Source organism: Brachyhypopomus gauderio, unplaced genomic scaffold (assembly GCF_052324685.1).
Source record: "Brachyhypopomus gauderio isolate BG-103 unplaced genomic scaffold, BGAUD_0.2 sc213, whole genome shotgun sequence".
Lineage (NCBI taxonomy): Eukaryota > Metazoa > Chordata > Actinopteri > Gymnotiformes > Hypopomidae > Brachyhypopomus > Brachyhypopomus gauderio.
The window spans coordinates 3,481-17,599 of record NW_027507034.1 but is presented as its reverse complement, the minus strand read 5'-3'; the positions used below and the strand labels follow the sequence as shown (position 1 = coordinate 17,599).

At 40.8% G+C, this 14,119-nt stretch overlaps 2 protein-coding genes across 3 annotated transcripts; one reads left to right on the top strand and one right to left on the bottom strand.

The window, feature by feature from the left end:
- The first annotated feature begins 386 nt into the window (after positions 1-386).
- On the top strand, positions 387-3,858 carry LOC143502796 (uncharacterized). The gene is made up of 6 exons (XM_076995509.1): positions 387-894; positions 974-1,102; positions 1,976-2,169; positions 2,279-2,426; positions 2,568-2,772; positions 3,210-3,858. Exons 1-6 carry the CDS (start codon positions 682-684, stop codon positions 3,512-3,514), a joined length of 1,194 nt encoding a protein of 397 aa, XP_076851624.1. The 5' UTR covers positions 387-681; the 3' UTR covers positions 3,515-3,858.
- A 139-nt stretch (positions 3,859-3,997) lies between these two features.
- LOC143502797 (uncharacterized) lies at positions 3,998-10,321 on the bottom strand. 2 transcript variants are annotated; one of them, XM_076995510.1, is made up of 8 exons: positions 10,173-10,321; positions 8,152-9,182; positions 7,264-7,393; positions 6,836-7,101; positions 6,485-6,675; positions 5,891-5,984; positions 4,735-4,934; positions 3,998-4,204 (listed from the first exon to the last, which is right to left on the bottom strand). In XM_076995510.1, the coding sequence occupies exons 3-8, from the start codon at positions 7,351-7,353 to the stop codon at positions 4,014-4,016; spliced, it is 1,032 nt and encodes a 343-aa protein (XP_076851625.1). In that variant the 5' UTR covers positions 7,354-7,393; positions 8,152-9,182; positions 10,173-10,321; the 3' UTR covers positions 3,998-4,013. The 2 variants fall into 2 exon arrangements, with proteins under 2 accessions (XP_076851625.1, XP_076851626.1); XM_076995511.1 differs by lacking the exon at positions 7,264-7,393.
- Positions 10,322-14,119: the final 3,798 nt, after the last annotated feature.

Below are 14,119 nucleotides of genomic sequence, written 5' to 3'. Positions count from 1 at the left end.
AAATAGTCCTTTAAATTCTCCAAATGGACAAAAGAGAGTTCCTTTCAGTTGTTGTAAAAAAAAAAAGAAAATAGTTCTTCTCCAATGGTTCAGTTGGTAAGTGTCGATTCAAGTCAATAAGTCAAGTCAGTCAGTCAGTAATGTGACACAAGCAGGCCACAATCCTACCAGATATGCCATATGCAATGACAGAACCGGATCACGCTCGAATGGGTTGGTGGCTCGCCATCAAACGTAGTCCACAAATCCTCAGCGGAATCCAACTCCAGCTCAAAACTTGACCTGTGTAACCATACCCTTAGTTAAGAATCCGTGTATCATTCGGTATATTCAACTGAAAATCAAAATCGGAAAAACAAAAAAACAGTTCATTATTTTGTTTTTCGTTTTGAATATAAAAACAAAAAAACAAATTAGGCTTGTATTTTTATGTTTTTTATCTGATGGTCCAAACAAAAATAGCACAATTAAAAAAAACAGGTTCGGAGCCGGAGCCGAACTTGATTTTGATTTTTTTAACTTGACCCATTTGTGTGCGCCGGAAGTTACTGATTTGTTTATTTTATTCTTCGCGGGCTTTGTTTGCGCGGGAGTGCACTGCAGTGTAACTTGGTCTACTACTTGTACAGTGTTACTTGTTCTGATTGTAGCCTCGACATTGTCTATATTGGTATAGACAACATGACCGGACTGGAACCACATTCTAGATTAATTAAAGATTTATTTGAAAGTGGTCAGACGCATGCAGAAATTTCGTGCACGTTGCAGCAAATGGGTATCCAGCGATGTTCTGCAATGAGCGTTAGAAGATTCTGTGTTGAACACGACCTTAAACGAAAAAGGCATGTATCGGACACAGAATTGGGGAGGGCCGTACTTGGATCAATATATGAGGTGCGTTTCATTTAGGCTTTCACCTTATGTCCTGCCTTTCTCTCAAAAACCTTGGTGAAATCTAAATTTTTCTTAACAGACTGGTCCATCCTATGGCCGCAAGTTCATGACCGGCTATCTGTCATCAATGGGGGTGCGTGCAGGAGAATGTCGAGTTGGAAAAATCCTAAGAGAGATTCATCAGCCATACCATGAACTACGACGTCAGGTAGCTAGTTTTAGCCTATGCTAGGAACTCAGTATAGTAAGTATATTGACTCTGAATATTATCGGATTACATATAAGAAGTCACTGAATTCTGTTAGTTACAGTAAAAGTAGATTACTTTTGTGTCTTGATTACTAAGACGTGCGAATGTCAGCTTCTGCATTGATTCAGCTGTCATGTCTATGCAAATTAGCCATGTGGTTTTGTACTGATACTTGGGGCGCTTCGCTTTAAATTGATGAGGCATGTGTAGTGTCTCCTCTCCTGGATTCACTCTAGTTTTCTCCTCTTCTCGTGCTGTTTACTTTAATTCTCCACCTCTGTTCACAAACATTTGTTCACCTGTACTCCGTTGTGTCTGCAGCGTAGTTGTTTTAAATGTCATACAAACACTGTGTGACAATATATTTTTCAAGATTCACTTGTTCCTTTCATCTTGGGCTAACCCTGCCCCTTAAGAAAATAACCTCTGATAAATCTTTTTTATGTTTTGAGGGCCAAAAAGTACAGTATTCTGATAATATGGTGTTATGCTCTGACATAAGGAAAACTTGGGAACCACTGGTGAACAACCCCAATTAAACCCCTGTGTAAAATGTAAATTAAAGAATTTGGGATGGGAGAACTGAAGGCTGGAAAAGTTAATGGTACTAATAGAACACACACCTAACATGTTTTATTGTGAGTACATCTATGAGATGTGAATCATTTTTTTCGTTGTTTTTTTTTTTTTTTACATTTATTTACCTTTCATTCAACAAAATTGGGGTTGAACATCATAATTCCCTTGTTTTAAAAATGTTATGTGAATATTGTGGTGTAGTGTGACAAAAATGGGAGCCTGCATTAATCATAATATTTACATTTTCTTTAGGGTGCTCGTAACCTAAATCCAGTTCCTTATCACGCTGAGTATATGGGTCACAAACTTCACCTTGATCAAAATGAGAAGCTTGTAATGTTTGGAGTGACACATGTTTTGGCAGTTGATGGCTACAGCAGCAAAATTGTTGGTAATGCCACCATGCCAGTGAAAAACAACCTTGTGATTTATGAGGAAGTTTACAGGTGAATCCAATCACACCCAGTGTTATTCTCATAATTGGTTAATTGATTTCAACACATCTTCCTTACTTAATCAGTTCAGTGCAACCATATGCACATTATTTTACTTTAGATCTGCAGTTGTCAAGTACGGGATGTGGGATCAGCTCAGAGTTGATCATGGCAGGGAGTTCTTCATGTGCCTGTACATGCAAGAAATGCTGTCAGGACACAGACACAACCTCAGCAGGCCACCATATCTCCAAACAACATCATCAAGGGTAAAGGTTTTGTGCTACTGACCAACAGTATAACTGATATAATCAAAAATGACAGACTGATTCTGACAATGTTTTTCCTTAGAATAAGAACTGAAAGCATTTAAACAGTAACTGTGGTATTTGTATGTTTGTCATTAATAGAATCTTCGAGTGGAAAGGCTATGGCCTGAAGTTAACTGTCGAGTGAACTATCCACTGAAACAGGCCCTGGTACACATGCTGGACCAAGAAGTCATCAGTATGGAAGACAGTGTAACTAAATTCTGCATTTCAAACCTGACATGCCAAGTAAGCCAAATTGGATTATGCAGAGTGGTGCAGTCATGGAATGCACACAGAATCCCAGGTATGCTAAACAATATGCTCCAACAATGATAAAGTAGATACATTGATAAACTTACTTCTACTTAGAAATTCAACAAAATATGTAATTTGACCTAAAGGCTATTCCACAAAGCAAGCTTATAAAAGGCACACTTATTTGAGTAAGCCTCCCTTACATTAGCCAAAGAGTATGCCTATGACATCATATGGTTTGTCCAATAGTAGTGAATGAGCCAAGACTAAATGTTTCCAGGTATGGAGCAAGTCCAAATGTATATAAGTGTAAACTTTCTTTCATGGTACCACATTTGGGCAAACTTAGCCTGGCTTGTCAAAAAAAAAAAACACACTGTTTGCTTGCTTACTACCCCCTGGCCATTGCAAACTTATTAGCATAACTGTACAACATAAACAGCATTGATTGATGCATTATTTGTTAATACATTTTCTTATTTTTAGTTCGTGGGATACCCAATGAACTTGCTGCAGATGGCTGTCCAGCTAAAATTTCTCCAGAGTTGCTCCCCACCTCGAATGTTGTCGCAAGCATGTATGAACAAGAGTTTGGTTCCTCGCTGACTAGGGTGCCTGTTTTTGGAAATGACCCATTTTCATCTGAGGAAGATAGGTGTCGCGCAGAACTGGACTTTGCAGAGAATTACCCTGACATCTCTCTTCTTCTTAATCATGTAGTAAACAATGACTATACTCCCTTCCAGGATGCCGTGTTGCACCTCTTGAATGTATCCCAAAGATATGCCTGAGAAAAACAACAACTTTGTGTGTATAAAGGAGTAGCCTAAAAGAACCACTCAGCCTGAATACCTGCTGGAGTATTCTCATTTTCATTATCGCTGACTTCTGTCAAAAGGGTGTCCTGCGACCTTTGACTCACCCTGTATATTGATCTTAAACAGTCTGTTTAATAACTTGACAAAAACTTTTATTGCTTTAAAATGTCAAAAGCACAAGTATTGTATCAGTGTTCCAAACTGTTATTTTAATGCTACATTCTGAAAAAAACATTGCATAAAGTCGCACATTTTGCTTGTAAATTTTCAAAGCATTGAACCCTGAGTAAACAAAATAAAGATTGCACAGCCTTGAACCCTGAGTATTATACAAAGTCAATCTAACACCATATTTAAAAAATAAACACATCAAAAGGTGCTTTAACAACCGACTGCACGTTATGCAATGAAACAAATTTAAGCAAATTAGCAAATTAACAATTATGCAAATGTGCACATACTGTGCAGAGTATTAGCCTCCGAGTATGTTTCGTAGCGTATCCAAAGCTTCAGACAGGCCATTGAGTCTGTGTGTGTTTACACTGAAGTCATCAGCGCGACACTTTGGGCAAGTGGCAGAAGTTATCTGCCACTCCTCAATGCAGATCCTGCAACCAATAAGGCTTTGGCAGCATGATGAGACGATGGGATCTGCCATGACACCTGCAAATCCAATTCAGAAGAGTTTTATAAACCACAGTAATAATGGACATCAGTAAAGACCAAACTTAGCTGCATGATATCAGTACAAGTAGACAGAGGCATGTCAATAGCAACAGCAGTTTATTTACTCTATGTACATCTGTGGTTGTTTAGATTAGCTGACCTGGGGACCTTTTCATCCTTAAAAACTCAATCACTGCTAAATAAGTCATTGTAAAGTAATTTTTTTTACTCATTACCCATTTATGTTTTAGGGCACTATTTAGTATGTCAGCCATTTTTCTTTGAGTGTCCAAATTGTAAAGTAAATGGAAAGTGATTTTGCGTGCATGATTTACTGCCACAATGATTCATGATCTATAGTAAATTATTGCAGCATATTACATAAGCTAAACTGTCAGATTACCCACTGAACAGCACTGCGCTTTTATTAACTTTAATTCATACTTAGGCTTTGGGGTGTTAAGGGGGATAAAACTGAGTTACAAGCAACACAGATTTTCAAAGGAAAAAAATATAAAACAAATTACTTCTGCAGATGACACATGCAAAGGCATCTCTAACTGCTGCTGCTTGGGCCTGTGTCAGACACACGTCTGTTCTCCAGTTGGAATTTGCCAACACTTGCAGTTCCTTTATTGCACTGGAGACTCCTTTAAGACCCTGAGCTGCAAGCACCACCTCTTCGATGTGTTCGAAAACACAATCAAGGCCGGTATCGTCTCGACGACTTAAAAACAAGCATAATATACAACCAAATTATCAAATTACCATTTTGAATCCAGACATTTGTATACACACAATTATCTGTTGTTACTTCCATTGATCCAAGGCATCTAATGTGCTATTTTTGATTGGTACATTAATCTAAATCTAAGTCCATAAGTAAATGTAGTCTTCATAACTCATAGTATCTTCCTAAAAAGGGCACTCATATTCATGGCATAACACATACAAAGAAATTAAAGTTGTAAATCAATGTGCATCTCTTGTCTTTGGCTGTGACCAAAATTGATCCCTATTCCCTCAACATGCTGTGTTAAAAGTGGTGTGGCAAATTTGATTAATCCATGTTCTAGATAGCTGACCTGGCAGAGACATAGTTAGTCCTGCTGTTTGCATATAGGGTCATGTGTCAAATCAAAGTGCATTAAGCACAAAAATAATACTGATATGCAGTTAAATTATTTGTCCTTTAATAAATGTCCCTTTTTTGTAATTCTGCTCTATACATCCTTAAGATAAAATAATGTCATTTTAAGGCCATGTTGGAATAAATTCTGTAATATTGCTGATGTGCAGAACATCTGCTGTTTTGTTTCTGGACAGTTTTCTTTGTATTTTGGAAGATTTTAAATGCGTTTTACCTGAACACCAGTGTAATAAATTTGGCAACACTGGAGGTTTTGCTGTTCGATCTGTTTGCTCTGCTGTTTGTTGCTGAACTTTTGGGAAAAGTTTAGCAGATGTAGTATGCTACAATATTTACTATAAATCATGATGCATTGTGGGAGTCACTCATGTCCTCAAAATCACATTCCAATTACACTTTTTGATTCGTAAACTCTGACATACTCAATAGTGCCCTAAAACATAATAAGGACCCATTTTGGTCACAGCCAGTCTTTACATAGAACAATATACATCTAGATATGTATTTCCTGAAGTTAAAAGATAATATTGTACCTCAGTCTTCTCTTCTTACTTGCTTGTAACTGCAGTAAGTCTTCTTCCTTCACAGCAAATATTTTCCTTGCACTTTGCTTCCAAAATGCTGATCCTGAATTGAAAAGAGTCAAATTTTGCAACTCATGAGTTTAAGCTAAATCTATATTTATTTACTGAATTTAACATGTTGGGAGAAAAAAAAAACTCTTTCTAAAGTGTAAAAAGGATATGGAACATTAATACTATGTTTTATTTGCTTCCCATATGTTACATTCTGTTAATAAGCAGTAATGTTACATTAAAAGTATACAGGGTCTCTGTAGAAAATATGTTTATTTGAACATTTGAACAAGAAAACATACTGTAAAGATGGGTATGCATCATGCAAATGTGTGAGCACAATTTATGTAGTAATTCTGAGGCAATCAAATAAACCGTTGTTAAATATTTGTCATGGAACCATGTGTAGCAGTTTTGGGATTTTCCTGCTTAATACATCTGGTTCAATTCATCTGTTAATGGGCAAGTTAACTAGGTGTTTGACACTGCTGGACACAGCCCCCCAGGACAAGATTTGAAGAACCTTGCTATAAACAACCTGTTTAACTATACCTCTGGTTCCTTCAGAATCCAGGATTTTGTTTCCTTGACCATCAGTGAGGATGAATGAGTCATCTTGTTCAAGGGCATCAGTGACCTTACTGGTGATTCCCGAAACAGTAGCTTCAAATTCAGAAAAACGCACAGTTAGCGTCCTGCTTGTTTCCAACTTGCAATCCACAAGCTCAGCGATGAAGATGTTCCTGAAAATTGAAATGAAAAAAACTTTAAAACTCATTTTACATTATGTAGACCTTACATCTTTAATAGAGTTATATATCGGTTCATATTACAAAGGAAATATAACAAGTGAGTATGTTGGTGTGTATAAACGTAAGACGAATGAAAAGTTTATTTGTATACCTTTGAAAGGTTTTTGCCAGGGTAGGTCTTGGACTTGCAGAAGCTCTTGTTGCAGAAGCCGCAGCAGCGCTGGGTGGGCGGTGGAAGGAAAATCGGGTAGAATCGTGCGATACTGGCACACTAGTTGACGGTTCCATGCTGATACTCTCGCCATGTACCTCGTAATGCCCCCTTGCTGTTAGCTCTATAGAGCTAAAGTGGCCATCACTTCCAGGAAATACAGCTACGTTGCTGTCATCGGTGATATAGACACTGGGACCGTGTACCTTTTCAAATGTGAACAGTGAGAGAAGTTCACCAAACCATATCTAGACTAGCCAGCTAACTAGCCGGCTACCTATATAAAAAACGTACATTCGCGGCACTTTACAGAGTAACGTTAACTAAATGTGACATTTAGCTATGGAACGTTACACAAAATACAACACCTGAAAGATCCTGCCGATTTTTTCGGTTGTCATATCTTCTTCTTTAACGGTAACGCGTTTAGTTCCTCTGAACAAAATAAAACTATCCATCTTAACTCCATCCAAAACCCGCGAGCTCCAGTTGCAGTAACTTCCGGCGCACACAAATGGGTCAAGATAAAAAAATCAAAATCAAGTTCGGCTCCGGCTCCGAACCCGTTTTTTTAATTGTGCTATTTTTGTTTGGACCATCAGATAAAAAACATAAAAATACAAGCCTGATTTGTTTTTTTGTTTTTATATTCAAAACGAAAAACAAAATAATGAACTGTTTTTTTGTTTTTCCGATTTTGATTTTCAGTTGAATATCAAATGAACGAATGATACACGGATTGTTAAGCTACACATACAGGACAATGTTAAATTCTGATCAAATATCAACAGTTTAAACTTAAAATAGTTGTACAACATTAATATAAATCTTCTCAAAAGAAAAGCTATGCAACTGCATACACTTCGTTCATACTGAAAAGCATTGCATACTATTCAGTTAAATGACCATTTATCAAGTAAACAGGACGAATACTATAAAATAAACAACATTGTACAGTGAAATCGCGGTAACCTTGCGATTATGCATAAACATTACAGAGTACAATGGTTATCGTGAGGACACGTTTAGCCTTCTCACGTTACACGTGCTAGGTGCGTGATCACAGCATGTGAAACAGTCAACTCATTCCTAGCTTTAAACTTAATCATTTCAACTAAAATATACCCTTCCACATTTAACACAAAAAGTATTAACAAACAAAATACAATTCTTAGGTTTCACTGAAGTATTTAACAATGATAAACAAAATATGACTTGGATTACAACAGTAACGAAAAATAAACGAGCTGCCTTACCGAGACAATTCAACGAAGAAATACTTGACGAACGAAACTTCTGGTCTTCAAAACAGACAGCGTTTACAAAGCTGTTCGCCCAGTACTCCAAAAATGAACCCAAACGTCACAGTAACTTAAAAACACTCTTTAAATCTCTTCTAACTCCGAGGAAAATGGAGTCTCCAACTCCAACTCTCCAGCTCTCGCCAACGGCTCGCCAACCCGAAAGCCAGCGAAACAGCATGCCAAAACAAAAAGCACCAATCGCAACTGCACTGCCACGAGCACCGCCACACCAAACACATGCAATTTTGTTCAACAATAACAACACATCATTCATGAATTGTTTAATCAGAATTATCACTATTTATTATCCCATTTTACTATTTATGCTTTTTATCTATTATTATTACTTTTATCTATTATTACTATTTATTGTACCTTTTTATTATGCATTTGTCAACTGGGTTACACAATGAAGAAATGCTTTCGCTAACACATGCTGATACTGTTGATAATGATAGAATGCTTTGCAATGAAGAAATGCTTTGCCTATGTACATAGATGTCACGCAGATAAAGTGATTAAACCTGGTACTGAGTTTCTGAAAAAAATATATGTTCAAATCTCCACTCTTCCGGTTCAACAGGTCCCCTAATCGTTTTCACAGGGAAAATAGGGGTCCTGGTAGGCGAAGTAAAGCATGGTGTCCTGTATCCCTGCTCTCCCCTCCTGGGGAAGTGTCAACACCCCCCACAGGATGAGCAGGAGTATAGGGGTCATGGTGGGTGATCGTTGACCTTTCTTGACAGTTGTTGTGCTTGGAGTGCGTGCACGCCCAATCTGCACTCCTCCCACTCGACTGAGGCACCCCGAACACCCTCCTTTCACCCTATAGGAGCTGGGGTGCAACCTACTCCATGCACTCTGCCTCTGTGCTCACCAGCTCCTCCTCCTTTAACCCTTCACGACCACCCAGTCCCCTGGTTTCAGGTTGTGTTGCAGACTTTCCCGTGGCTTAGGCAAGGCCTCTTACACCGACCTGTGAACTAGTGACAAGACAAAAGACAGATTTGCACAATAATTCAGCATGCATTTGGCGGCCTGCCAAATTTTTGAAATCAACAACTTTGATTTTGCTGGTCCAGTGTCAGGAGTCTTGGCTTTTAACAATATATGTATTCATGGCAACGTGTGTTTAATGTCATTTCATTTATTTAATGTAAAAAATATTAACGTTTTGGAATGAGATTTGATTCATCTTTTGACCTACTGAGTTTAGTCATTCTTCAATCACCACTTTATTTATTTGGCTGAGGTTACCGTGACTGAAACTCTTCCTCCACTCTCTGCTCTCCTGGTTTCTGCCCTTCTTACACAGTGTGATCATTCTGTGAACAGTTACTCCAGGAACCAGTGTCACGTGTCTTAGCTTTTTATGACATATTCATGATAACATGCGTTTAATGTAATTTCACATCTTCGAATTATAAATATTAAGATTTTGAAATGAGAACTCATTCATATTTTGACCTACTGAGTTTAGTCATTCTTGTATGACCATTGAACACATCCTAACAGTGATCTGTTCTACAGCTGCAGTACTCTACACTCTGCCAAGACAGAGACAGCTGAGGGGCGCTTGATTCACTTAGTAGTAATGAACTGTCGCCATCTGGTGGAGAAATCATGTATGTTTACCAGCTTATTAACTCTTATACCAAAGCCCCTCCTCCCTGTACACGTCGGCCGTGTTGAGGAAGTAAATCTTGGAACGCCACACTATTCTTTATTAATTATACGTTCAAGTGAGTTATAAATATTATAAAAACCTCTTAACTCTGGCATTTACTTCTTTCTGCCTTATTTCTGAAAGGAGTCTAAACTCCCTCAGCTGGATAAAGGATTACAGTGACTGACTCTCTCCTGTGCTACTGTGTTTTTTACAGAAGATCTAAAAGTGAAAGTGAAGTTTGTACAGAAGGAGACATTACAGAGAAACAGCACAGCAGCTGTTGGAGGAAATGGCTGCTACAAACCCTCTGTCAGAAGAAGAGTTTTCATGTCCTGTGTGCTGTGACATCTTCAGGGATCCTGTTGTACTAGCCACAGTGTGTGTAAAACCTGTCTGCAGCAGTTCTGGGAAACCAAGGGATCTCAAGAATGTCCAGTTTGTAGGAGAAGATCTTCAAGAGACGAACCTCCCTGTAATCTTGTCCTAAAGAACTTGTGTGAGGCATTTCAAGCCAGCAGGATTCAGAGATCTTCAGCAGGGTCTGAGGTTCTCTGCAGTCTGCACAATGAGAAACTCAAAGTCTTCTGTCTGGAGGACCAACAGCCTGTGTGTTTGGTGTGTCAGATTTCAAAGGCACATAAAACTCATGACTGCTGTCCAGTAGAGGAAGCTGTGTGTGAATTTAAGGTATGAAATGTACACTTCTTATTTAATTGTTTTTAAATGTTTTTCCAGTGTTCACAATTATCTTGAAATTCTAGATAGAATTTCTCAGATGATGAGATTTCCGACAACTAAATCAGACCTTCATTCACATTGAAAAATAATAGAATTAAAACATTGGTTATACAACCGGCTACAATATATCAAACATCTCCATTTGATAGTAAAAGGATGAAAAGGAATCATAGTAATCACACCATTGTGTCCAGTTGTTATAATCTCTGAAATCTCCAGCACATCTATACAGACACAGTGATGAGTCCTGTAAGACTCACACTGTCCTCTACTAAACCCGTATTTTACAGAACAAACTCAAGACCTCACTGAAGTCTCTACAGCAGCATCTGAAGGTCTTAGAGGAAAATAAACAAGACTGTGAGAAAACAGCAGCACACATTAAGGTGAAAGGTCACTCTGAGTTCTGAATGGTGCTGTGATCACTGTCCACGTACACCATAATGAAACACACACATTTGGACAGTTTATATTTCCTCATCATCTCCTATTCCAGTATCAGGCCCAGCACACAGAGAGGCAGATAAAGGAGGAGTTTGAGAAGATCCACCAGTTTCTAAGAGATGAAGAAGCAGCAAGAATAGCTGCACTGAAGGAGGAAGAGGAGCAGAAGAGTCACATGATGAGGAGGAAGATTGAGGAGATGAGTGGAGAAATAGCATCTCTTTCAGATCAAATCAGAAACACAGAGAAGGAGATGGAAGCTGAGAACATCCTGTTCTTACTAGTAAGAATCACTCAGTCTGTATCTTTCTCTCTCTCTCTCTCTCTCTCTCTCTCTCTCTCTCTCTCTCTTTCTCTCTCTCTCTCTCACACACACACACACACACACACAAATGCATAAGTAAAATGTTTTGACATTTGTTTTTGTTTGTGTGTGTGTGCGTGCGCGCGTGTGTGTGTGTGTGTGTGTGTGTGTGTGTGAGGGTCTTTAGACACATTGATGTTATCATATAAGGAAGATGCATGTTTGACCCTTATATAAACAAAATGACTAAAATTTGATTTCACTTTCTGTGTTTGTTCCTCTGTTTCCTTCTCAGAACGTGTCGTCCACACTGAAACAGTAAGTGATTATTATTTCTGTTTGATATATTGTGTTACACATTGTGTTTGTGAAATTGTTCTCATACATTCAAATCTTCAGTATGTGGTCTCTGTTATTTCAGAAACATGATATATGAAGACGGTATTTAAGAAAATATAAATACATTTTTGATACTGATTATGTGCAAAACGTGGTTAGATACACTGATATGTTTAATGAAAGATAATAATACAGCTTTGTACATTTCATGTGAAATTTTTTTCATGTGTTAATTTAAATGTTAAATAATTAGAATATGATATATGCTAAAATATTATGATAATACAGCTTTATACACTTCCAGAGTTCATCACACCCCAAAACAACATAAGAAGGTGTCAGGAGCTCTGATCAATGTAGCAAAACATCTTTCCAACCTGAAGTTCAGAGTCTGGGAGAGAATGCAGAAGATTCTCCAGTACTGTGAGTTTTGGTGTTCTTTGATTAATTAGAGTAATTCTGTTCTCCTCACAATTAGAACTCTATAGAGAGAGAAACATTAACATTGTGTGTTTGGTAAATGAACTATTCCAGTATTAAAGGCTGTATTAGTATAAACAGTGAGGGGGACGACCAGTTGACTGCTGGTCTGAGGAGAGACAGTCAGTTCATGAGGAGATCTACACCACCCACTCTCCACCTCTACACACCACCCACTCTCCACCTCTACACCACCCACTCTCCCCCTCTACACACCACCCACTCTCCCCCTCTACACACCACCCACTCCCCCCTCTACACACCACCCACTCCCCCCTCTACACACCACCCACTCCCCCCTCTACACACCACCCACTCTCCACCTCTACACACCACCCACTCTCCCCCTCTACACACCACCCACTCTCCACCTCTACACCACCCACTCTCCACCTCTACACCACCCACTCTCCACCTCTACACACCACCCACTCTCCCCTCTACACACCACCCACTCTCCACCTCTACACACCACCCACTCTCCACCTCTACACCACCCACTCTCCACCTCTACACACCACCCACTCTCCCCTCTACACACCACCCACTCTCCCCTCTACACACCACCCACTCTCCACCTCTACACACCACCCACTCTCCACCTCTACACACCACCCACTCTCCCCTCTACACACCACCCACTCCCCCTCTACACACCACCCACTCTCCACCTCTACACACCACCCACTCTCCACCTCTACACCACCCACTCTCCACCTCTACACACCACCCACTCTCCACCTCTACACACCACCCACTCTCCACCTCTACACCACCCACTCTCCACCTCTACACACCACCCACTCTCCACCTCTACACCACCCACTCTCCACCTCTACACACCACCCACTCTCCCCCTCTACACACCACCCACTCTCCCCTCTACACACCACCCACTCTCCACCTCTACACACCACCCACTCTCCACCTCTACACCACCCACTCTCCACCTCTACACACCACCCACTCTCCACCTCTACACCACCCACTCTCCCCCTCTACACACCACCCACTCTCCCCTCTACACACCACCCACTCTCCACCTCTACACACCACCCACTCTCCACCTCTACACACCACCCACTCTCCCCCTCTACACACCACCCACTCTCCACCTCTACACACCACCCACTCTCCACCTCTACACACCACCCACTCTCCCCTCTACACACCACCCACTCTCCACCTCTACACACCACCCACTCTCCCCCTCTACACACCACCCACTCTCCCCTCTACACACCACCCACTCTCCACCTCTACACACCACCCACTCTCCACCTCTACACACCACCCACTCTCCCCCTCTACACACCACCCACTCTCCACCTCTACACACCACCCACTCTCCCCTCTACACACCACCCACTCTCCACCTCTACACACCACCCACTCTCCCCTCTACACACCACCCACTCTCCACCTCTACACACCACCCACTCTCCACCTCTACACACCACCCACTCTCCCCTCTACACACCACCCACTCTCCCCTCTACACACCACCCACTCTCCACCTCTACACACCCCCCACTCTCTCCACCTCTACACACCACCCACTCTCCACCTCTACACACCACCCACTCTCCCCTCTACACACCACCCACTCTCCACCTCTACACACCACCCACTCTCTCCACCTCTACACACCACCCACTCTCCACCTCTACACACCACCCACTCTCCACCTCTACACACCACCCACTCTCCACCTCTACACACCACCCACTCTCCCCTTCTACACACCACCCACTCTCCACCTGTACACACCACACACTCTCCACCTCTACACACCACCCACTCTCCACCTCTACACACCACCCACTCTCCACCTCTACACACCACCCACTCTCCCCCTCTACACACCACCCACTCTCCCCTCTACACACCACCCACTCTCCACCTCTACACACCACCCACTCTCCACCTCTACACACCACCCACTC

Coding starts and splice junctions, on each gene's coding strand:
- LOC143502796 (XM_076995509.1), top strand. CDS start 682: ATGACCGGACTGGAACCACATTCTAGATTAATTAAAGATTTATTTGAA. Junction 895..973: donor TACTTGGATCAATATATGAG/GTGCGTTTCATT, acceptor TTTTCTTAACAG/ACTGGTCCATCCTATGGCCG. Junction 2,170..2,278: donor ATTTATGAGGAAGTTTACAG/GTGAATCCAATC, acceptor ATTTTACTTTAG/ATCTGCAGTTGTCAAGTACG.
- LOC143502797 (XM_076995510.1), bottom strand. CDS start 7,353: ATGGATAGTTTTATTTTGTTCAGAGGAACTAAACGCGTTACCGTTAAA. Junction 7,102..7,263: donor AAATCGGCAGGATCTTTCAG/GTGTTGTATTTT, acceptor ACATTTGAAAAG/GTACACGGTCCCAGTGTCTA. Junction 4,935..5,890: donor AGTAAGAAGAGAAGACTGAG/GTACAATATTAT, acceptor CTTGTTTTTAAG/TCGTCGAGACGATACCGGCC.